This window comes from Puma concolor, chromosome B3 (genome assembly GCF_028749965.1).
Source record: "Puma concolor isolate L17-30 chromosome B3, mPumCon1.1.hap2, whole genome shotgun sequence".
Lineage (NCBI taxonomy): Eukaryota > Metazoa > Chordata > Mammalia > Carnivora > Felidae > Puma > Puma concolor.
Genome location: NC_141672.1, coordinates 76,804,133 through 76,827,880, shown reverse-complemented (window position 1 = coordinate 76,827,880; position 23,748 = coordinate 76,804,133). Strand labels below are relative to the sequence as shown.

Below are 23,748 nucleotides of genomic sequence, written 5' to 3'. Positions count from 1 at the left end.
CCAGGCTCTGAGCCATCAGCCCAGAGCCTGACGCGGGGCTCGAACTCATGGACCGCAAGATCGTGACCTGGCTGAAGTCGGACGCTAAACCGACTGTGCCACCCAGGCGCCCCTGTTTTTTCTTTTAAAGAGAGAGAGTGAGCATGAGCAGGGAGAAGGGCAGAGGGAGAGAAAGACAGAATCTCAAGCAGGCTCCGTGCTCAGCACAGAACCTGATGAGGGGCTTGATCCCACTACCCTGGTATCATGACCTGAGCTGAGATCGAGTCAGACGCTCAACCTGCTGAACCACCCAGGCGCCCCTGGACAAAAAACACTTTGACATTCTCAGAAAATTTGATGCATTTCTCACAAACACGGTACCATTGCTATCTTACCAAATATTATGTCTTTATAATATTAATTTCATATTTATATTTTAAAAATCATTACAGGATTACTTTGATGTAACTGGAGTAAATCTTAGGCCTACTACCAATTTTAGGAAGGTGTCCTTTTTATTCATATGAGATGAAGAGGCCTCCATTTAGAGGTTCCAGATGAAATGCACACGACATACTTCTAAGAAAATTATGCATTGTTTAGATGAAATTTGAAATTCAAATTTAAGTGGGCATCTGACTTTGTTTGTTTGTTTTTTGGCAAGACCCAGCAATGCTGCCTCCTTTTCAAGTATGTGGGTAAGAAATAATACAGGGCTGGTGTTTTAGCCCAGTAAATTTGTTTAATTTGCATTTACTTTGTCTCCAGTTAGTCATAGAAAGGATTGACAAAGGAGCCACTGAAATAAACAGTGAGTCTGACTTCAATGTCATTGTGGACTTAAACAGCAGCTTATTAGTAACTTTTGGGAATGGGAAGCATTTTGGTTGTTCCCCTTCTGCATCAGTGTTAAATTTAGCTATTTCATTTCTTTGTTCTCTCTCAGCATTCTTAGAATACTCCCTCCCTTCATTGCCTTACAGTGGTAGTCTCTTTCTTTTCTCTTTGTACTCAACTTTTCTACTCAATTTTAGATGTCAGTTGATTTTACCTTTCTTTTTGCCAGTGTCGTGCAGTGGACAGAACATTGGCTTTGTAACCAGACAGACCTGGTTTTGAATCCTGACTCTTCCGCTTACTAGCTCTCTGATGGTCGAATTTTATTTAACTTGAAGGCTCCTTTGAGGATACAATTGAAATAACATAGTTTATCTAAAGCAATTAGTATTGTGCCCTGTATGTAGTAATGCTGGTTAACATCCCTTTCCTGGGAAAATTGGGGTCCGGAGTCAGCATTATCTCTTCTGTATATCAGTAAGGGTACAGAATATCAGTAAGGATCCAGAAACATCCTCACATATGAATATTGCTTAAAGGGCTAAGAATGTATCATTTTGGTGGTGCTGGCATGCATCTCACAACTCTTGATCTCGGCGTCATGAGTTCATGCCCCACATTGGGAGTAGAGCTTAAGAAAAAATAAAAAGATGTGTCATTTTTGGAATTTCTTTTTGTTAGCTGAATCATGTTTAGCTGTGATTTTAAGAGCTTGAATTTTTAGCCTTAGTCTTACCCCTTAGCACTATTGGCCATCAGTATTTGCTTTTAAAAAATTAATAGGGATACAGAATGTGCAGAATAGGCAAACCCAGAGAGATGGAAAGTGGATTTGTGGTTTCCTGGAGCTGAGGGGAGAACGGGATGCGGCTGCGTGGTGCCTCTCGGATTTCTTCTTGTGGGGATGAGCACGGCTTGGAATTAGACAGTGGTGACAGTTGGGCAACAACATGCATTTACGAGAACATACTGAATTGTACACTTCAAGGTGGTTAAAACAGCGAATTTATGCATGAACTTTATCTCAAATAATTGAATACGTACTAGTTTCTAGAATTCAGTATCCTTCCTCACTAGGCCAAGTCAAGGTAATAATGATTGCTGTTGACCACTCACTGCTTGCGAGGCAGGGCTGTGTGCCCTCCGGAGTCCCGTTCCCAGATTTGCAATTCTTAAAGAATTTGCTTTCACTTTCACAAAATGTATTGTTTTGTAATTCTGTATTCTTTCTGTTTTCCTTTGTTCGGGCTTGATACCCAACTTTTATTTAAAAATCTAAAAACTCTTCTTCTCCTATAATGTTGGTTTTTGCGCAAACACCTCCACTGCCCGTATCAGATCTTTCATCAGAGTTGTAAACTATCTTGAAAGGCATTCAGTTGCCTGACTCAACAGTTTTGAGTCAACTTGATATAGATTATCTTGAGTCTTAGTTCTGTCTTCTCCAGGCCTGTTGTTGCTTTAAAATACACCAACTCCTTACTCTTCTGCCATTACAGTCTTGTAAAATGGAGGCAAGGGAAAAATGATTGAGGGAAAACATTGTATAATTTATGATTACGGTTATCCTTATATATGTATTTTAAGCCTTAGGGTATCGGTAGAACTGAGTTAAATGGAATTTTTTTCTCCTTTAGTTTAAAGTTTACAGTGGTAAGCGATCCTATGGACGAGGAGAAGAAAGAATGTCAAGAAGTGGGATATGCGTTTCTGGAACCGTGGCAGATCATGGAGTCGGGAAGAGACCTTGTAGAGCAAGAGCTAGACAGTGAGTAATACCTTGTCATGCTTCTCAGCTTCAATTATTGCTAAGGAAATCAGCCTAATCATGAATACTTTTCCTGATTTGCCTTCGGTATGTAATTACCGTTATGAAGTGGATGATACAAACTGGATCCAAATCCCTATGGCTCTACTTTTTCTAGAAATGAAAGTAGTCACTTGTGTATTTTAGCCCATGTACCTCATGACAATTAGAATATAATCTATTAGGAATCCCCAGTGTTTGAAATGAGGGAATTTTGAAAAGACAAGTACAATTTCCATCAAATTTAAAGATCAGAATTCCCGATTTCTCTTAAGCATGTGAGGTTTGTAAAGACAGCTGATACCCTCCGCTTTTAATGTGTGACCTTGCACACTGTCTCTTAAGCAGACACCAACTCTCCTGCTACCTCATGCCTCATGGTATTTCTTACCAAGTCTTGACCATACGGCTTTGGAAATGTCTTGACTGCATCCCCACTACTGTAATAGTTTTCTGTTTTTAAAGTTTATGTAGTTTTGAGAGAGAGAGAGAGAGAGAGCACGAACACAAGCTGGGGGGGCGGGGAGCCCAGACAGAGGGAGACAGAGGAGAAGTGGGCTCCTTGCTGATAGCAGAATGTCCGATGTAGGGCTCGAACTCAAACCGTGAGATCATGACCTGAGCCAAAGCCGGACACTTAACTAAGTGAACCATCCAGGCGTCCCCGTAATAGTTTTCTAAACTGGTCTCTCTGCCACTGGTTTCTTCCACCCCATCTCCATCTGCTACAGCGTTTCTGTACAAAAAGTTTGTACAGAACTTCTCTGTACAACACATTCTTCTTAAATCCATTTTCAACATTGTTTGCTGTTAAGACTGGCACGGTTTTAAAAATATTTTCATTTGAATGCCTTTACGTGGGCCCTACTCCATCCAGTCCCCACTGCTCTCTTACTGTACATGCCTGGGGATTTCACGCATTTACCGTATCTGCTAGGCTGTAGTGGGCAATTAAGATCACGCACTAGACCATTGGTTTTCAAATTTCCAGTCATAATCAACTAATGGGTGGTGATATTAAATAAGTCATGACCAGAATTGGGAGCGGGGAGACTGTAGAAAATATCAGAGTGCATGGCATATAGATTATTTTGTGACACTTTCTTACGTACATTATGTATTGAATCATGATCTAAAATTTATTAATTATAATAAAAAAATTGAGGAATACTCTTCAGACCAGGGGTTAAGAAGTTCAAACTAGCTGGTAGACAAGATTCTTCATTATATTCCTCTAGTACCTTTCCAACTGAGGTACCGGGCAAGTGGTGTGACCTGTCTATGCCTGTGTCCTCAACTATAAGATGAGAATAGCAGTCGCGTCCTTATAGGGATGTCACGAGGATGGAGGGAATTCTCTGAGGGTCGAGGGAGAAGAATGTTCGGGACAGCAGAAGCTCGCTGGGCACATGGCGAGTGGGGTCTTTCAGCTGTTTTCCAACTTGGACCTCTGAGTTCTATTCCCGTCCCCATTCCCTGACATGCAGCGCTCTTCCTGACTTCTCTGCCCTTTGCATGTAAGGAAAATCCCCCTGGTCGTGACCTCAGAATTTCTAAAGCCAATGAATGTGTCTCGATTATTTTGACAGAAAAATTTACATTAATTTCCTTGTTATGGCTTCCCTTCCACTCAGGCTTTAATCCTGTTGGTCTGATTTTAAAAACAAAACATTGCTCTCCAGCCCTGCAGCTCCCTTCCCTCTGAGCACGTTAAAACTCGGCTCTGTGCAAATTTTCCTGAGTGGTAAGTCAGTGCAGTGCTGTTTTGGCACCTCCTGCACTGTTCAATTAAGGTCAAGTTTTCATCCACTTAATTGACTCTGTTCTTACAATTTTCCGATTGTCAAATCCAGTTGGTTTCCTTATTCATCCTGCTTGACCTTTGTAAATTTCTATGATTATTGCTCATTCTCCTTTTTAAACTCCATTCTCCCTTGTTTTAGGCCGTTTCAACTTTCCGTATCATTCTGTGGGGGATCCTTCTGTTTCTTTACAGCTTCTTCCTGGGTTTGAATGTTGGGATTCTCCTGGTTCAATTTGTGGCCTTTTCTCCACACACCCTCCCCCTGGGGGTTTGCATTCACTCCTGGGGTTTTAATCTAAAAATGATCTCAAATCTAGATTACCAGTCTAGATTTTATTTAAAATCTAGTAGACCCAAGTCACTACTCCTCGACTACAACTTTGTACCTTGCATTCCTTCTTACCTACCATCCAGTTACCCAAGTTAGAATGGTCATCCTGGATTTGGACCTACTCCTGTCTCCCAGGATTTCATCACAAAATTTTATTTTTTACTTTTTTTTTTTTAATTTAGTTTGAGATAGGGGTGCCCAGGTGGCTCAATCAGTTAAGTGTCCGACTTCAGCTCAGGTCATGATCTCGTGGCTCGTGAGTTCGAGCCCCACCCTGGGTTCTGCACTGACAGCTCAGAGCCTGGAGCCTGCTTGGGATTCTGTCTCCCTGTCTCCCTGGCTTGTGCTCTAAGAATAAACAAACATTAAAAAATTGTTTTGAGAGTGAGCACACACAAGAGAGCATGAGTGGGGGAGAGGCAGAGAGAGAGAATCCCAAGCAGGCTCCACACCATCAGCACAGAGCCTGACACAGGGCTTGAATCCACAAACCATGAGATCATGACCTCAGCTGAAATCAAGAGTTGGACACTTCACTGAGCCACCCAGGAGCCCCTATTTTTAGCTCTTAAACATTCTGAATCTGCCCTTCTCTCTCCACCCTGTTATACTTCAGACCCCTTCATTTCTCTCCTGTATTGCTACGGCAGCCTCCTAACTAGCCTCCCTGATACACTCATGCTCCCAGTTATAGTCTCCAAATAACGGTGAGAACTAGAACTCAAAAATCACTACGTCTAGGACACTTCAGTTAAAATCACATTCCTCACAAGACAGGCCTTTATGGTTGGGACCCTGCTTATCTATGCGGCTTTGCTCCTGCCACTTCTCGCACCTTTCCGAACTCCTTGTGTTCTCGTGTCTTGGCCCGCGCTCGGAAGAGCTTACTTTCTAGATTCAGTTCAGGGATCGTCTCCAGACCACCTCTTCTACTTCCTCCACGCCGGCCAGGGTGGGTGCCACTTCCGTGCGTCCCCAAAGCACCTTGAGTTTTCATCGCAGCCCCTCTCACCCCCACCCTGTACTGTGCTGGGAGGGCCTCACCCTCCTTCCCTTCCACTAGGTCGAGCCCCAAGGAGGAACTTTAGTGCCGCCGCCACCTGCCACGGCACACTGCAGGTATGTAAGTGCTTTTTGACTGAACGATGCTGCTGCCTGACAGGCTTCCTTTTCTTTTCCCAACAGTTGTCAGCCCTGAAGATCAGGCCACCCGGATAGGAAGGCTGACGGTGTCCCTTAAAGCTGCCGCCGCCCTCGACGCCATTTACAAGGAGATGACAGAAGTTACACTTTCGTGATGGAGCAAGTACTATTCCGTTCTAAACTGAGGGAACCGCAGTAAAAAGTCTCTTATAAAGTAATCTGCTATGCCGTGAATTTGGTTTACTGTGATGTCTGGTCTTTCTACCTAATGACGAAAGCTTAGAACCAAGTTACTTTTTGTGACCCTCACTGGATAAAGGCATTATTCTCCAAGGTCTTAGCGCTCTCACGGGTGAGAAGAGGACCTGCCCTCAGGAACTGCGAAAGGACGGTCACAAAAGGTGACTTTACAAAAACAAAACAACAACAAAAAAACCCACAGTTTATTTATCTTTTAGTTCTTCCAAAATTGAAAATATCAAGTCCTACTGCTAAGGAGAAAAAAAACAAACAAACAAAATCCGAGACCCCTCCCCCCCTCTTCTCTTAAGGTCACAGAACACAGGAGGAACTGCAGCGGGACAGGTGGTACAGAGAACCGGGAGGGGGAGGGTGGCAAGATAAACTCCCCAAATACTTAAAAAGCTGTTCGACAGAAACTGTGATAAATACAGGACAATGCAAGACAAGTAAAAATAAGGAGCAGCAGTGACGAGAGGCTGTGTTGTAGACGTGGCCTCCCTTCCTCTTCTCTTTTCTCATCAGGGTATTCTAGGCCCAAGGCATGACCTGCCCCTTCCAGATCTAAATGTTGATTCCTCTGAGCCTCCTCCTAGATTTCACTAGGAGCAGTGTTGTGAGGCACGACCATTCTTCCTCAGACACATCAGAAAAGGACCAGTGGTGACTCTGCTTCTACTATTGTACCCTGTGTGAATTTGTAAGGAGGATGAAACCGAGCCAGGGGGTGTCCCTGCTTCTTGTCTTCAAAGGCGGCAGAAACACCTCTATCGGCACGAGGCAAACAGGCAGGAAAACTCAGGCGGAGGTACCGGCCCGATCTGCCCTCACTAGCTCAAGTTGTATGGTTTATCACAACTATCAGCAAATTCCAAGAACCTTTTCTTGAGCACTGCAAAGATGGAACTTAAAAGAGATGTGAGGAAGGTCATGGCAGTGGGGCAGGATGGAGGACTGAATCTGCTGGTCAAGAACCATGGTACAGGTAGTTAGGGGTCACCTCGTACCAATGTCTTGGAAACATAGCTTTGAGACATCAAAGAGTAAGATGTCAGAAGCCATCGATGTCCTGGCGGAAGGTGACAGGAAGAGAGAGGAATGAAACGGTATTTATCAACAGCGGAAGCCTCTGCCCTTCTTCAAGAACACCTCCCTTGCCATCTGGATGGGGCCACTGGCACGTGTCCTGGTGGGCCTGGAATTCCCCGAGTAGATTGGTCCACACAAATGGCCCCCTAAACCCATAAACACAAATGGCAAAACTTCAAAAGGAAAAAAAAAAAGGAAAAATACAGTTTCTATGTCATGTAAAATTTGTAGGGGTTGGCTGGATAAAGAATGGAGCTGAGGACCAGAGTTCAGAAGTTACTTCCTCTTTTTCTTGGGGGGTGCAGAGCTGTGTCTGGAACCACGGTTAGAGCCACGGCCTGAGCTGTGCACAGATGCCTTCCTCTTCCGGCTCATACTTCGACTCTGTTCTTCTTCTTCCTCGTAACGACTTTCACGGTCCGCTGAACAGGAGAAAAGAGGCATTACTAGTTCGCTACAGGGTAACTTTGGTACCTAACAGTACATAATAGCATGAAGTAACACAGGGAATGTCCTCTGGAGTCAAGTATGTTTTAATCTCAGTCACGTATTAGTTGTGTGATCTCAGGCAAGTACTTAACTTTCCTGAGCCTTGGTTTATGTTATTTACACAACAGAAAATGGTTCTAGGATTAAATAAGGTAGCCTATGCAAAGTACGGATCCCGATGCTTGGGGTCCAGTAGATAGTGTTCCCCTTTCACCTTTAACTGCTATCTAGCATTTGGTTTCAGAGTAACTAAACCACTATTACAAAAACCTTCCTAACCTGGAAGAGGCCCAGAAAGTTTGACTATTATAGGACTTAGACTTGGAAACTGAATAGCCTAATTCTTCCAAGACTATGTGGCTATCATAGCTACAGACCCACTGTGGCTGTGAGCAGATGAAGAATGACAGAGTCATGTCACTTGGAGGGTATGGACACATTCCAGAACTCATTTGCTTGTCTGGCTGATGAACTTGGAGCTATAGTTCCCCATCAGTTTCACAGTGTTCTTTTGGTACTCTTCTTAGGCCAAAAAAATCTCAAAATACTAAAATCCATTAGAAATTTGTGCTTCAAAAATAACAAAGTTTACCTTTTCGGGCTTCTTCCTCCAGTTCATCCCAATCCTTTCCACTCTCTTCTTCACTGCCCAATGATTCCTTGGAATAGTCTGGAATAAAATTAAGTCATTAATTAGTCATTAGACAGGAATGGAACGACAGAATTCTTCCCTCCTTTATGGGGTCCAGAAATGATAGATTAGAAAGCCACGAAACATTTTCCCTATAGAGACTAACCTGATTCTTCAGCTTCTGATGAATAATCTTCATCACTATCCTCCTCCTCCTCTTCATAGTCGTCTTCTGAAGGATTGAAAGTCTCATCTTCGATTTCAGACTCTGAATCCCCTTCCTCAGCATCACTCCCCTGGTGAGTTACAGTTGGAGAGCATAATACTATTTACTCAGTTCTTTTTTTGACCTTCACTTTATTAACCTAATTAATTCAACCCACCTAGCACCCCAGCATTATTTCCATATTACATTAAAAAAAAACCAAAAAACCTGAGTGACCAAAGGATAAATAGGACTAATTTATAATTACCAGTAAGGTGCGATTACTAAATATCTAGTTTGTATTTCTTAAAAATTCACTTCATCCTTCCTCACCCAGGAAAATTAACCAGAGATACTCACGGAAATAATGCATTATGCAGAGGTGGGAGAATCATTTTTTAGAAAACAACTTTTGCAAAATGCCCTAAACTTACACCTGAAACTATTATTACACTGTATGTTAATTATACTTCAGTCAAAAAAACCAAGAACTCAAAATGCCCTAAAGAATTTTTTCCCAATACTGAGTCTCCTTAAAAGAACAATTTTGCAATTTCAAAGAAATCTCAGTGGCTACCAGTCTCCAATTAATTTATCAGCTACCTGTAAAACTAACTAGGAGAACAGCACAGTAATACTAAGCTCCCAGTTGATCTGGTCCCGTACGTACTACTTCTGTAGCATTTCCTAGCAGCCTGATGGTAATGGGCAACACTATGTACCGGAAAAGAAACCCCACACTCACGCACCTCACCCTCAGGTTCTAGGAAAGACCAGCCACCTTGTTCGAAGAAGCCCTCAGGGTCATCAACAATGGTCTTCATGATTTTAGTCCAGTTGAGGGACTGTACTCCTTCTGTGTACTTTAGGTCACAGGAACTAAGAGACAGGACATGAGTCAAAGTCAATCCTCCGTATTTTCCGAGAATGCACTGTGTCCTCTTGCTCATTAGTATCTCTGAAGAGCAGACATTCTCTGTATTGGGCCACCAGAATAGACCCAAATGGCTGATATGTCTCCCAGAGACCAGCCCTCACGACAGAGCAGCATTCCGACCGAAGCAAGCTTTGTCCCTCCACAAAGGTCAGCCTCTCCAGTTTTCCATTTTCTTTCTTAAGCACCAATTTCCCTGTTCCTCCTTTTGGCCTTTCCTCCTCACCTATGCTTTCCCCTGATTCCACCCTTATTTGCAAGTAGTCTCAACTTATAACCACTTCTGCGCTTCTTACTTTTCAGCTCTGATCGCACATATGATTGCAGTTAAGAAAAGGCAGCTGGCCCTAGCTTTCCCTCCTCAATCTTCCACTGCTTTCTTATGTATTGTTCATTTGATGCCAGGTATATTCGAAGGTAGGAGTAAGTTTCTTGTTTAGTACCTAAAGTGCTAAGAAAATGTGCAAGTAACTTTCTTTCTTTTTTTAAATGTTTGAGAAAGAGCAGGGGACGGGCAGTGAGAGAGACACAGAATCTGAAGCAGGCTCCAGGCTCTGAGCTGTCAGTGCAGAACCCAACACAGACACTGAACTAATGAAGGGTGAGATCGTGACCTGAGCCAAAGTTAGATGCTTAACTGACTGAGCCACCGAGGCACCCCTCAAATGACTTTCTTTTTGTCCACTTCTGTTGAGGAAAGCTCAATCAATTCAAGTGGGTGGGAAGGAAGAGAGAAATGAAAAAAACAAAAAACCAAAACCAAAAAACCCCAAAAAGAAATGACAATAGTGAGCATCACTAGAAGAAAGCCTCACAAAACCTGAGAACCACTGCCACAAATCCATTATAGGCCTCATCATATACACTGTAACTTGCACATCTGGCCATGATGGACGGAGTAACAAGAACTAGATTTACCTTTCCAATTTAAATTACTAGAAAACCAAACAAAATATAAAACAGCTTTCAAACACTGGATAAAAAGAAACATAGGACTGGGGCACGTGGGTGACTCAGTTGGTTAAGCATCCGACTTTGGCTCAGATCATGATCTTGCGCTTTGTGAGTTCAAGCCTCGAATTGGGCTCTGTGCTGACGGCTCAGAGCCTGGGGCCTGCTTGAGATTCTGTGTCTCCTCCTCTCTCTGTACCTCCCCCATTTGTGATCTGTTTCTGTCTCTTAAAAATAAATAAACCTTTCAAAAAAAAAAAAAAAAAAAAAAAAAAAAGCAGCATAGGACTATAGTCCCCAAAAGGAGGAAACACACAGGGTTTTGTTTTATAACTGCCCTAGTTTTCTGCCTGGAGGCAGTTCCCAGGCTGCTATGTCGGGAGGGGAACCCAATCAGAACCTAAGAGAAAGAGAAGTATTTGGGGATGCTGATACAGCTAGAATTTTTGAAGCTGAGAGTACTGGAGAAGAGAATGACAGAAAAAGCTCTGGAGATTTGCAGAGGGATCCCTTTCAGTCTGTGGCCAAGAACTGATCTGCACATACATGAGAGGAAATTAACCGGAGCTCAGCAAAGAAGCACTGGAAAGCAGTTGGCCACACAATTCCCAGATCTCATACCAAACTGGAAATAGTTCCTGGTCCTATCAGCTTTAACAGAAAGACCTTAAAACACACAGGGAATCAGAGTGCTTAGAAGAGTACTGCCTCAGCGGTGGGCAGATTAGTCCTAGACTAAAAGCTGTTCTGAACCAGCACTAATGACATTTGAGAACAAGTCCTGAAAGATGAAGTGGTATCCAACTCACTTAACTATATCGTCGAATGAAGTCTAGAAAAAAATCATAAAGCCTAGCACCCAGCGTGCCTGGGTGGCTCTGTTGGTTAAGTGTCTGACTCTTGATTTTGCTCATGTCATGATCTCCTGGTCGTGAGGTGGAGCCTCATGCTGGGCTCTGCACTGTGTGTGGAGCCTGTTTGGGATTCACTCACTCTCTCTCAAAATGAGTAATTAAAAAAAAAAAAAAAAAAAAATTGGGGTACCTGGATGGCTCAGTCGGCTGAGTGTCTGACTCTTGGTTTTGGCTCAGGTCACGATCTCATGGTTTGTGGGTTTGAGCCCTGCACCAGACTCTGCACTGACAGCACAAAACCTGCTTGGGACTCTCTTCTGCCCCTCCCCTGCTCGTGCACGCTCTCTCAAAATAAATAAATAAATAAATACATTTGAAAGTAAAAATAAAACCTAGCACCCCAAAATGTGTAGTCACAATGTTTGGCAGCCGATCACAAATTACCAGACATGCAAAAGGGCTGAAGAAAAAAATCAAACAATAGAAATAGACCCAGAAAATACAAAGACGGTAGATGGAAGTATCAGATAATGACATTAAAAAAAAAGCTATTATAAACATGCTCCAAATGTTTAAGAAGGAAGACAAACTTGAAGATGCTGAAAAGTGAAGATATGAAATTTGTGTAATTAGTCTCAGAAAAAAAAAACAAAACAAAAACAAAAACGGGGGTGGGTGGGGGGGATGGGGATTGAGGAAAGAGCAAAAATATTTGAAGAATAACGGCCAGAACATTTGGGGATGTGATGATCTAAGAAGCCCAACGCACACCAAACAGAATAATCATTAAAAAAACAAAACCACCCACAATAAAGCAGATAATAAAATGCTAGAAACCGATGACAGAAATACAAAACAAAAACGTCAGTCTGTTCAGAGGCACAAAGATGACAGCAGACACCCAGTAAGCCAGAAAACAATGGAGCAACATCATGTAAGTATTAAAAAAAGACAATTCTATCTACAGTCAGGAAAAACATCTTTCTGAAGTGAAAGGGAAATAAAGACTTAAGAAAAAAGCTGGGAGAATTTGTCACCAGAAAGCCTGCATCTCAAATGCTAAAGGAGGAGGTTTATGAGGCAAAGGAAAATTAAAAGAGTTAGAAGGTTAGAACCACACCATGGAATGAAGAGCACCAGGAATGAACATATGTGAGCAAATATCCAAGACTTTTGTTCTCATTTTGTAAATTAAGAGGTAACTGCCTGGGGGCACCTGGCTGAGTTGGAAGGGCATGTGACTCTTGATGATCTCAGGGTCCTGAGGTGGAGCCCCATACTGGGTGTAGAGATTACCAAACAAACCAACCAACCCATCATAAACTTAATACACAATCATACAATTAATCCAAGGGTGCCTGGGCGGCTCAGTCGGTTTAGCATCTGACTTTGGCTCAGGTCATGATTTCACGGTTCCTGAGTTCGAGCCCCGCGTCGGGCTCTGTGCTGACAGCTCAGGGCCTGGAGCCTGTTTCGGATTCTGTGTCTCCCTGTTTCTCTGCCCCTTCCCCCCACCTTGAGCTCTCTCTCTCAAAAATTAAAATAAGTCCAAAATAAGGCATAAAAAGGAGAAAAGCAACAGAGAACATAGAGGAAAACAAATAGCAAGATGGTAGATTTAAACCCAACCATATTGATAGTTAGCATTAAATGCAAACGGTCTGTTTTCACCAATCCAAAGTAAAAATTCTCAAAACAGATTTAAAAAAGTGAGACCCAAATCTATATTGGCTTCAGGTAAGGCCCTTTAAACATAAAGTAAGTTAAGAACAGAAAAAAAGACATGTTATGTAAGCACTAACCAAAATAAAGCTCAAAGTCCGTAAGAATATCGTACCAAGCTGATTTTTGAAACAAGGACTATTATCAGGTATAAGGAAGGACATTTCATAATGATGAAAAAAAAAATCAATAGAATTAAACCACTAGGCAGACTGACCAACAAAAAGAGGAAACAAATTATCACTATCAGGAATAAAAGGGGACACCATTATAAATTGTATAAATATGGAAGTTGATAACTTAGATTAAAAAGACCAGTTTGCTGACAGACACAAGAAGATTCTAACCTTTATGTAGAATAGCCAATTCTGAAAAGGAACAAAATCAGAAGACTTACACTACATGATTTTAAGACTTACTTTCTATAATGCTACAATAATTGTTTCAGCGATATAAGGACACACATAGGCCAATGCAACAGAATAGCATCCAAAACTACACCCTCTCCAAATGGTTGATGGCTTTTTTTTTTTTTTAAACAAGATGCCAGGATAATTCAGTAACTATGGGGTAATCTCTTCACAAATGATACTAGAGTAATTGGCTATATTTGGGCAAAATACGAATCTTGACCCTTATGCTACAGTAAAAAATTAACTCAAAATGGATCACAGACCTAAATGTAAGAACTAAATCTATAAAACTCTAGAAGAAATCAGAAAATTTTTATGATTTCGGGTTAGTCAATTTATTAAACAAGATCTAAAAAGTGCAAATTACAAAAGAAAAAAATAGATCAGACTTCATGAGAATTTTACACTTCTAGTCTTTAAGACACTTGAAAAGGCATAGAATCTACTGCAAGAAAACATATGCAAAACCTATATTTGATGAAGGATTTATAACCAGTCTAAAGAATTCTGACAACTCAGACAAACAATCTGCTTTTTAACATGGACAAAAATATGAAGAGACTTCCTGTAAGATACAGAATGACACATAAGCTCAACATCATCAGTCATCATGGAAATGCAAACTGAAGTCACAATGAAGACAGCACTCCACAGCTACTATAATGGCCAACATTAAAAAGAGACAAGGGGAGGGGCGCCTGGGTGGCGCAGTCGGTTAAGCGTCCGACTTCAGCTAGGTCACGATCTCACGGTCCGTGAGTTCGAGCCCCGCGTCGGGCTCTGGGCTGATGGCTCAGAGCCTGGAGCCTGTTTCCGATTCTGTGTCTCCCTCTCTCTCTGCCCCTCCCCCGTTCATGCTCTGTCTCTCTCTGTCCCAAAAATAAATAAAAAAACGTTGAAAAAAAAAAAAAAAAAAAAGAGACAAGGGGAGCCTGGATGGTTCAGTCAGTTGAGAAAACAACTCTTGATTTCGGCTCAGGTCAAGATCCCACAATTGTGAGATCAAACCCCGCATCGGGCACTGAGCTGGGTGTAGAGCCTGCTTACGATTCTCTCTCTCTTAAGCCCTCTGCCCCTTCCTCATGTATGCACTCTGAAAAAAGTAAAAAAAAAGACCGACAAAGCCAAGTGTTAAAATGCACAGCAATTACAATTCTCAGGTACTGCAGGTTTTCCAGAAAATGATTTGATAGTTTCTTACAAGGTTAAACGTAGAGACTTTACCACAAACCATGCGACCCAGCAGTGCCACACTTAGGTCATCTACTGAAGAAATGAAAACTTAACGTTTACACAAAGACCTGTATGTAAGGTTTATAGCAGCTATTCCCAAGAACCCCCAAGTGGAAACAATTAACATTTCTATTAAGGTAAATGAAGTATGGAATATCCATGCATTGGAACACTCCTCAGTAACAGAAAAGAATACACTACTGATGCACTCAACAACTTGGATAAATTTCAAAAGCATTATGCTAAGTGAAAGATGCAAGGTACCAAGATACTTCTGATTCCATTTACATGAAATTCTAGAAGACACAAACCACATAGTGATAGAAACCAGGGATAGGATTACAGGGAGGGGACCGACTTACATAAAAGTGTATGAAGAACTTTTAGGAGTGAAGAAGTGTTCTACATCCTGATTATGATGGTAGATTCGCGACTGTACACATTTATTAGAACTCATCAGACCATATACTTAAATTGGTGAATTTTATTACACGTAAGTTTTGCCTTAATAAAACTGATTTTTAAAAAAATACATTAAGAAATGGGCAGAAGACATAGACACTTTTCCAAAGATGACATCCAGATGGCCAAAAGACACATGAAAAGATGCTCAACATCACTCATCAAGGAAATACAAATCAAAATCATGATGAGATACCACCTCACATCTGTCTGAATGGCGAAACTTAACAACACAGGAAACAGATGTTGGTGAGGATGCAGAGAAAGGAGAACCCTCTTACACCGTTGGTGGGAATGCAAACTGGTGCAGCCAGTCTGGAGAACACAATGGAGGTTCCTCAGAAAGTTAAAAATAGAAGTACCCTACAATCCAACAATTACACTATTAGGTATTTACTCAAAGGCTACAAGAATAAGATTCAAATGCGTACGTGCACCCAGACGTTTACAACAGCATTATCAACAACAGCCAAACTATGGAGAGAGCCCAAATGTCCACTGACTGATGAATGAATCAAGATGCATATGTGTACACACACACACACACACACACACACACACACACACACACACACACAATGGAATATCACTCAGCCATCAAAAAGGATGAAATCTTGCCATTTTGCAACGACATGGATAGAGCTAGAGTGTACTATGTTAAGCAAAGTAAGTCAGAGAAAGACAAATACCATGTAATTTCACTCATGTAGAGTTTAAGAAACAAAACAGATGAACGAATGGAGGAGGGAAACAATCCATAAAAGACTCTTAGAGAAGAAACAGAGGGTTGATGGATGGAGGTGAGTAAGGGATGGGCTAGATGGGTGACGGGCTCTAAGGAGGGCACTTGATGGGATGAGCACTGGGTGTTGAATGTAAGTGATGAATCACTGAATTCTGACACCAATACTGCACTGTATGTTAATTAACTAGAAATTAAATAAAAATTTGAAAAGAATAAAAAAAAGTCACCTTTACAACACATATTTGGGATATTGTTATCACCTACCTGCCTATGTCTTAAGAAAATCCTCAGGAAAACCATAAATTTGTATCTTTCTCACAATTTATTTCTAAGTTCTCTCAACCCACCTCTTAAGAGGAGAGTCACATCTCAGCACTTCTCCTTCACTGGTAATAGGCAGGGGTGTGTAGAGCGCAGAGCAAATTATACTCACCACCACCCAAGCTTCACCCTTTACCTAGAGTATAACATCTCCCTGTTTACTGGAGTTTTGGTACTCCTGTGAGAAATTCTTTTATAGCTGACGTAAAAGGCTAAAATTCAAGAAGTTTTATCTTAAGGGGCATCTGAGTGGCTCAGCTGGTTAAGCATCCGACTCTTGGTTTCGGCTCAGGTCTGTTTCATGAGTTCGAGCCCTGCGTCAGGCTCTATGCTGGCAGTGCGGAGCTTGCTGGGGATTCTCTCTCTCTACCCTTCCCCTATTCGCACTGTCTCTGTCTCTCTCAAATAAATAAATAAATAAATAAACTTAAAAAATAAACTGAAAAAATTATCTTTCAGTAAAAGAACTAGTAAGAGATATCCCCTTTTTATAACTAACTGATTATACATGTATTCAGATTTTTATACACCTATCAAGAAGAGTCAAAGATGACTTTTTTTTAATTTTGTATGTGTAAATATTCATCAACTACTGTTGGAATTTCAGGAAGAAGTTAATAACTCTATCTAACAGATGCCAAATTTCTAAGTCCTGGGCTATAACTCCCCAACGGCAGTTTCTCCCTTAAGTCCACCAGCAGATTTTATATACAACATACCATGCTTGTATTCTGTAATCGAGGGATCAAGGGGTAAATGGGAGAGTGCTGGCAGACTGACTTACTTCAGCCACTCCTTGATGGGGTCTAGGGAGGCTACCGGAATGGCGTTGATCATCGTCACTTTCTTGCTGTAGTCCTTGTAGACTATCACCATATCAAAGTTCTTCAGGTGAAACTGAACCCGCTCGAAGTGAATCAGCTCCACTTCATCCAAGGTCACCACAAAAGGTGGCTGTCAGGGAGAAATGAGATCACTATCACAGAAGTCCCCTAAAGCACGAGCATTTTCAAATACTTTCAGGGCCTAAAAATCACTACTGCTTTTCGGGAAGACTAAAAGCAATGCAATGTACTGACAAGTCTCAGTATAAGGATTTGCAAGATCAAAATCTTTCCTCAAGGAGAATAAATTTAAAGAAACTGAAGAAACTATTTAAAAAACGACTTAAAGAATCATTTGTTCAGTAAGTCGTGTCTAAGAAAATCTTCAGAAATAGTAAAGACCTAGTTTTCAAAACACCTACCCTTTCTTTTCTCTAACAATTTTCTTACTAAAAGGGAAGAAATACTCACCCACTCTGTAGCGTTTACAAGCGCACTACTAGTGGGCTGAAGGAGGCAGGTACTCCTGTAAGGAGCTCCATTAAATCTGAAAGAGAGTAAGAGAAAGGCTCACTCAAGAGAAACGTGCTGCCAAAATACACTTCTTGCCTTTCCCCGTTCCAAACCCAGCTCCAGCATACTCACTGGAGTCATTTACAGGGGAAGCCTCTCAGTCTGAGCCACTCACCCCAGCCTAAAAATGTTCAAGAGGGAATGGATGTCTCAAAGGTTTTTCAATCAAAGGAAAAAGGACGCGATCTGTGATGTTAAATTATCACAAAGGAAGAATGACCAATTTTTCTAATAGGCAGATGACACTTCAGGTCAAAAAGAAGAGATATGTTACCCCAAGTCCCTAAAAGGCACTTCGAATTCCAGTTCCTCCTTAGTCAGAGCCTCTACTTTCTCAATGAAATTTTTAAACGCTGTTTTCAGTTTATGCCTCATTTCTCGTTCCATCTGTAGAAGGAAAAAAAAACTAATTAGCTACAGTTATCACTTCACTTGTACATCCATTCAAAAAGCCTGAAGTACTTTTGTGGTCCTTAATTCTCATTCCTGTGATGCCAGTACGAAGAGTTTAACCCAGCCCACGACACCATTAACTGCAGAGCTGAGTCTGCAACTCAAGTCTGCCCCATAAGCCACTGCACTATGCCATCCCCACGCATACTTGAGTTGTTCTGCAGAAAGATGCGGGGGTTATTTACAAAATATAACTACTGAACTCAGATCTGAACCACAAGCTACCTCAATACCCTGCAAATAAAATCCTCAATCTCACAGACCTGCTCAGCATAGAGGTCATCTCGGTCGTGCATATGCTGATGTTTCCCCAAGTCCGTGGTGATCTCTCCCACTTCTGTGTAGAATTGCACATCCGTGTGCCGCTTCTTCCCGAACATGATGGCATTCTGGGGGCACGGAGTGGAAAAAACGAGAAAGCAGTCAGAAAACTCAGGCTACACAACAAAGAGGCAAGACCACAACAAAACAACGTGAAGTATAAATAGTATCTACCCTGGAAACCACAGCATCTATGTAAAAATAGTCAAACTGTCCCTGGTGTCGTCATGACATTTGGGAATGTGAGAGCGTACACATTTTTTAAAGTATTCCTATTTATTAGAATGAACTTGGGAGATTTTGCCGAAAATAAACTGTCTAAAGAAACATTTTTCTATTTCAGAGACAGGAATCTAGAGAAAACCTTAGGTTTTGGTGGTTATTATATAGCACACCAAAGGAACATACATGCTTATTAGCACCTTCTAGATTTTAGACACTGTGGACTTTATAAACATTATCTTATTCAACCCCCTTTACCTTTTGTGATAGGTGATATCATTCATCATTTATTTATTAATTTAAAGTTTATATATTTTAAGAGAGAGTGTGTGCACGTGCACAACAGGGAGAGGGACAGACAGGGAGAGAGCGCATCCCGAGCAGGCTAACCGTGAGATCATGATCTGATCCGAAATCAAGAGTTGGACGCTTAATCAACTGAGCCACCCAGGTGTCCCTATTCGTCACTATTTTAAAAGAAAAAGAGTAACAGAAAGATTTTGCCCACGATCTGACAGCTTGTAAATCAAAAAGCGTACCTTGAGGTGAAAGTGCAAGACAATAATCATTTCTCCATCACATGGCTGAAACAAAGCATGCTTGATGTTATTATACAGAATATCCACTTTGTCTCCTCGAACAGATGTGAAGCGGAAACCTGGGGGAAAACAAAGGAAGCAGCTAAGCATCAAGCAGCATGAGGTGAGGCCAGAAGACATTGCGTCTTTTCTGGCTGATTGGAACCGAGTCACAGAAAATGCCGCAAACCACACAGAGCTTCTTTCCCTTCCTTGTGCCTGTACAGCAATACACATAGATTCTTTCCAGCAGCTCCCTCACATACGGATTATCCGTCTGTCATTCCTACAAATGTGCCCCAGAGACAAAACTCAGACACACGAGAGATCATTCATACCATTGACGTGGGCCTCCAGGGAACCCTGCATCCTCTTCTGGGCAATGTTTGGGCGAATGTATAGATCTTTCAGTTTGGGATTGCTCCGGTTTAGATTGATCACTAGGGAGTCTTGTTTCACAATGCCCTAAGTAGAACGAGAATTACTGTGAATCCTCATGTAACTGTGTGTCCCCTCCAAACCCACACGTATCCTTTTGCACAACGGTGCTCTGTTGGTGTCCAGGCTCACCTCCTTCTCCTTCTCTTCTGCTTCCCGGGTCTTGTAACGCTTCTGTACTTCTTTTATAATTCGGAAAGCATTCTGGAGGTTCAAGGCTGGTACAGTCTGTTCTCCAGGTGCCTTCATATTTGAAGCTCGGTATGTGCTGTGAAAAAGGAGAAGCCAGAACTTACAGAAGTATCTTTATCAGGCCAGGTAACCTGCACTCTTCACTGTATTTTTAACGGACTTAAATGTCTTTCAGAAGATAAAGATACCAGTAAATGGTAAGACAGTGTCTGGAAAGCTGAAAAACATCCCTCTTTCTTCTCTCTTAAATAGAGCATGTTATAAATGGCTAATCCACTGGGTGGGAAATCACACTTATTTTTCAAATCTGGCATAGCCAATTATCCCATTCCACACCATGAAGGAACAGACTCCAATGAGGCACACATTTCCTTATTTATGATTCTACTGCAAAAACATGTGTCATCAGTTTAACATATATTCATGAGGATTCTAAACTGGGTTCCATCGTCAAAACCGTACAAAGCACAATGAGATGTTCCTGAGAGTACCACTCCAACCAGCAGGGATGGGGAATGGTTGTTTTCCCGGGGACTCACATTTCCTTGACAAAAGTGGCTTCTGGGTTAGGAAAGATGTTGCCCTCATTCCTGCCAAGAGCACTGCCTGGGCAATAGAAGTTGATTCGCAAGTAAGTATAATCTCCTTCCACGGACATGCTTATATTCTGCTCAAAGAAAAGGAAAGCATTAACAAAATAAACAAGTTTCTTTCCAAAGTAAAGGTTAGTACTTAGAGACATTAAAATTAAGTTAGGAGTTACGAGCTGACTGCTAAACCTAGCCTATAAACCTTCACCTAGGTCTAATTTTTTTTACCTTCACCTAGCTTATTTTTTTTGTATGACAAGATGTGTGCTTCCAAATGAATCACTGGCTTCTCAGAGTACCCTGAACCACATGTCCAAAAACATGCTAAAAATAGTTTAATGCGGGGGGCGGGGTGGGGGTGCTTGGGTGGCTCAGTCAGGTGAGCGTCCGACTCTTGATTTTGCCTCAGGTCATGATTCCAGGGTGGTGGGATTGAGCCCCAAGTCAGGCTCCACGCTCAGCATGGAGCCTGCTATGGATTCATTCTCTCTCCAACCCTCCCCCAACTCATGCTCTCTCCCTATAAAAAAAAAGTAAAACAAAATAAGGCAAATGCTTAATGCAAATTATATTTCTAGACTAGGAGATCACTGAACATTCTAACCAAGTGCAAAATGGAAAAGGAGAACAATAGCAGGAGACAAGGAGAGGGGGAGTCAGCAAAGTGAGAAGGGTGGAGAATGAGCAGAGGGTAGAGGAATCGGAAAAACAATCTATGGAAAGCACAACTCATAGTTTCACAACCAATCTGGATGGATCCTGACTCAATGCTCATACCTTGATTGTGGCAATGTGAAAAGGTGTCGCGATACCGAACACAGGCATTATCACGGTCTCGTACTTCTTGTCGATATAGATCTTCATTTCCCGAATATGTGGTTCCTTAGGCATCAAAGATGGGTTTTTATAGGACACGTTAGATTTGCGAGCTCTGGAGTGGGGATAAAAACATTTTTTGAGGAATTTCTATAAATCAAATACAAACCTAAGACAACCTCGTTGCCCAACACAAACTCTTACTTTTGAATCTGTTGCTCTCCTTTCTGTTCAGTCAGTCGCCTCTTTGCTTCTTCGTTGAGTTGAGCTGCCAGTTCCTTTTGATGCGCTCTCCGCTTCTCTTCTGCGGTCATCTCGTTCTAGAGGACACACCCAAGTCAGCAGAACTGCGTCTTACAGACGTGCCCCAGACGGGAGCCAGAGGACAGAGAGAGAGTCAATGTGGATTAAAACAACAAACTCACTCGTGTTCTTTCAGTAAGCAGTGCTGCCCGAGAACCTCTTCCCAACAGGTCCTCGGCCTCATCTTTCTCCTCCTCCTCCTCCTCTTCATCCTCATTCTATGGGGGAAAAATGAAAATCAGCAATTCCAGTTTTAACCTTTTTAGCCAGTTATTACTTTAGCCTTTTCACGGTACCAAACTTCCTACACCACTTGCTTTTCTTCTTCCTACCTTTAGAAAAATCCCCACATTCTTCACTTTTTTCTTCACGGAAGTGAGGACAGTAGCTGGGCCATCCTGGAATAAAAGGAAGAAGTCAGAGACATTTACAAGAGCATTTAAATAAAGCACTTTCACTTTCTAGCCTCGTATACAGTTGGCCAATGCTTCGAAACTTGTGGATACTAAAATCTCTGACAACGCATACAGATTTTATCCTCCCAACCTCAAAGGAACTATAATTTAGGAGGCAACACTGGGATAATGATTATGAATACAGGCTTGATGTGAAACCTCCCTCAATCACTTTCTTGTTTTGTTTTTTTTAATGTTTATTTTCTTCTTTATTTTTTTTTTTATGTTCAATATATGAAGTTTATTGTCAAATTGGTTTCCATACAACACCCAGTGCTCATCCCAAAAGGTACCCTCCTCAATACCCATCACCCACCCTCCTCTCCCTCCCATCCCCCATCAACCCTCAGTTTGTTCTCAGTTTTTAAGAGTCTCTTATGCTTCGGCTCTCTCCCACTCTAACCTCTTTTTTTTTTTTCTTCCTTCCCTTGTTTTGTTTTTTTTTTTAAAAAGTTTTGTTTGAGAAAGAGAGTGCAAGTGCACCCAAGTAGGGAAAGGGCAGAGAGAAAGGGGGAGAGAGAATCCCAAGCAGACTCCGTACTGTCAGTGCAGAGCCCGACATGGGGCTCGATCCCACAAACTGGGAGATCATGACTTGAGCCGAAATAAGAGATGCTCACTGAGCCACCCAGGCGCCCTTTGCCTCAATCACTTTCTAGTGGTGATATGTGGCAACTTCTACTTCTGTGCCCAGTTTATCTGAGGATAAAGTATCTACTTCACAGGGTATCATAATTCAGTGAATTAATGCATAAAAGTGCATTAATAATAAGAACTCAGAAGTATTTGCTATTATGAACATTAAGGATCAGTTCTGCTAAGTGAAAAAAAGAATTATAAAAGATCACAACTGCCCAGAACCAGTGGTTTAGTCGTTGACTAGGTTTGGGGACCTTGGGAGGAAAATGAGGAGTGACTGCTAGGGTACACAGTTTCTTTCTGAGGTGATAAAAATGTTCTAAAATTAGACTGTGGTGCTGATTGCTGAGAATATACTAAAAATCACTAAATTAAACACTTTCAGCAGGTGAACTGCATGGTATGTAAACTGTAACTCAATAAAGCTGTTAAAAAAACTTAAAAAAAAAATCAGTTCCCAATATTATCATTATCCAGGTTCAAGTCACAAGTTGAACTGTGTGGTTTAAATTATTCTCTGTATTTGTGGCGCACCTGGGTGGCTCAGTCGGTTAAGCGTCCGACTTCGGCTCAGGTCATGATCTCACAGTTTGTGGGTTTGAGCCCCATGTCAGGCTCTCTGCTGACAGCTCGGAGCCTGGAGCCTGCTTGTGATTCTGTGTCTCCCTCTCTCTCTGCCCCTCCCCTGCTCACACTCTGTCTCTCAAAAGTAAATAAATGTAAAAAACAACAACAACAAAAAAGGAGGGTGCCTGGGTGGCTCGGTCGATTAAGTGTCTGACTTTGGGCTCAGGTCATGATCTTGCGGTCTATGAGTTTGTGCCCTGCGTCAGGTTCTGTGCTGACAGCTCAGAGCCTGGAGCCTGCTTTGCATTCTGTGTCTTCCTCTCTCTCTGCCCCTCCCCCACTCATGCTGTCTCTGTCAAAAATAAACATTAAAAAAATTTTTTAATAAATTATTCTCTGTATTTGGATGACAATCTCTATTCCTAGCTGTATTGGGTCACTGTCACATGGACCTCTCCCTTCAGCTAGCATTTAACACTTAAAATTAAAAAAAAAAAAGTTTGAGAGAGCACACACCCAAGCGTGTGGGGGAGGGGCAGAGACAGAGACAACCCCAAGCAGACTCTGTGCTATCAGCACAGAGA

The 23,748-nt window shown here is 41.8% G+C and overlaps 2 protein-coding genes across 10 annotated transcripts in view; one reads left to right on the top strand and one right to left on the bottom strand.

The window, feature by feature from the left end:
* The window catches only part of RPGRIP1 (RPGR interacting protein 1), a 92,226-nt gene extending 84,792 nt beyond the window's left edge, over positions 1 to 7,434 (top strand). For all 9 annotated transcript variants that reach the window (XM_086710192.1, XM_086710200.1, XM_086710196.1 and 6 more), the window contains 2 exons: positions 2,457 to 2,587; positions 5,947 to 7,434. In XM_086710192.1, coding sequence (XP_086566318.1) covers positions 2,457 to 2,587; positions 5,947 to 6,059 — 244 coding nt within the window. In that variant the 3' untranslated portion in view covers positions 6,060 to 7,434. The remainder of the gene's footprint in view (positions 1 to 2,456; positions 2,588 to 5,946) is intronic.
* The window catches only part of SUPT16H (SPT16 homolog, facilitates chromatin remodeling subunit), a 40,663-nt gene continuing 23,244 nt past the window's right edge, over positions 6,330 to 23,748 (bottom strand). Inside the window, exons 11-26 of the mRNA XM_025918985.2 lie at positions 21,836 to 21,901; positions 21,626 to 21,721; positions 21,405 to 21,520; positions 21,162 to 21,315; positions 20,334 to 20,461; positions 19,735 to 19,870; positions 19,503 to 19,629; positions 19,126 to 19,244; positions 18,307 to 18,432; positions 17,865 to 17,977; positions 17,489 to 17,564; positions 16,978 to 17,147; positions 9,308 to 9,437; positions 8,520 to 8,649; positions 8,315 to 8,392; positions 6,330 to 7,655 (exon numbers count right to left, since the gene is read on the bottom strand). Coding sequence (XP_025774770.1) covers positions 7,510 to 7,655; positions 8,315 to 8,392; positions 8,520 to 8,649; positions 9,308 to 9,437; positions 16,978 to 17,147; positions 17,489 to 17,564; positions 17,865 to 17,977; positions 18,307 to 18,432; positions 19,126 to 19,244; positions 19,503 to 19,629; positions 19,735 to 19,870; positions 20,334 to 20,461; positions 21,162 to 21,315; positions 21,405 to 21,520; positions 21,626 to 21,721; positions 21,836 to 21,901 — 1,911 coding nt within the window. The 3' untranslated portion in view covers positions 6,330 to 7,509. The remainder of the gene's footprint in view (positions 7,656 to 8,314; positions 8,393 to 8,519; positions 8,650 to 9,307; positions 9,438 to 16,977; positions 17,148 to 17,488; positions 17,565 to 17,864; positions 17,978 to 18,306; positions 18,433 to 19,125; positions 19,245 to 19,502; positions 19,630 to 19,734; positions 19,871 to 20,333; positions 20,462 to 21,161; positions 21,316 to 21,404; positions 21,521 to 21,625; positions 21,722 to 21,835; positions 21,902 to 23,748) is intronic.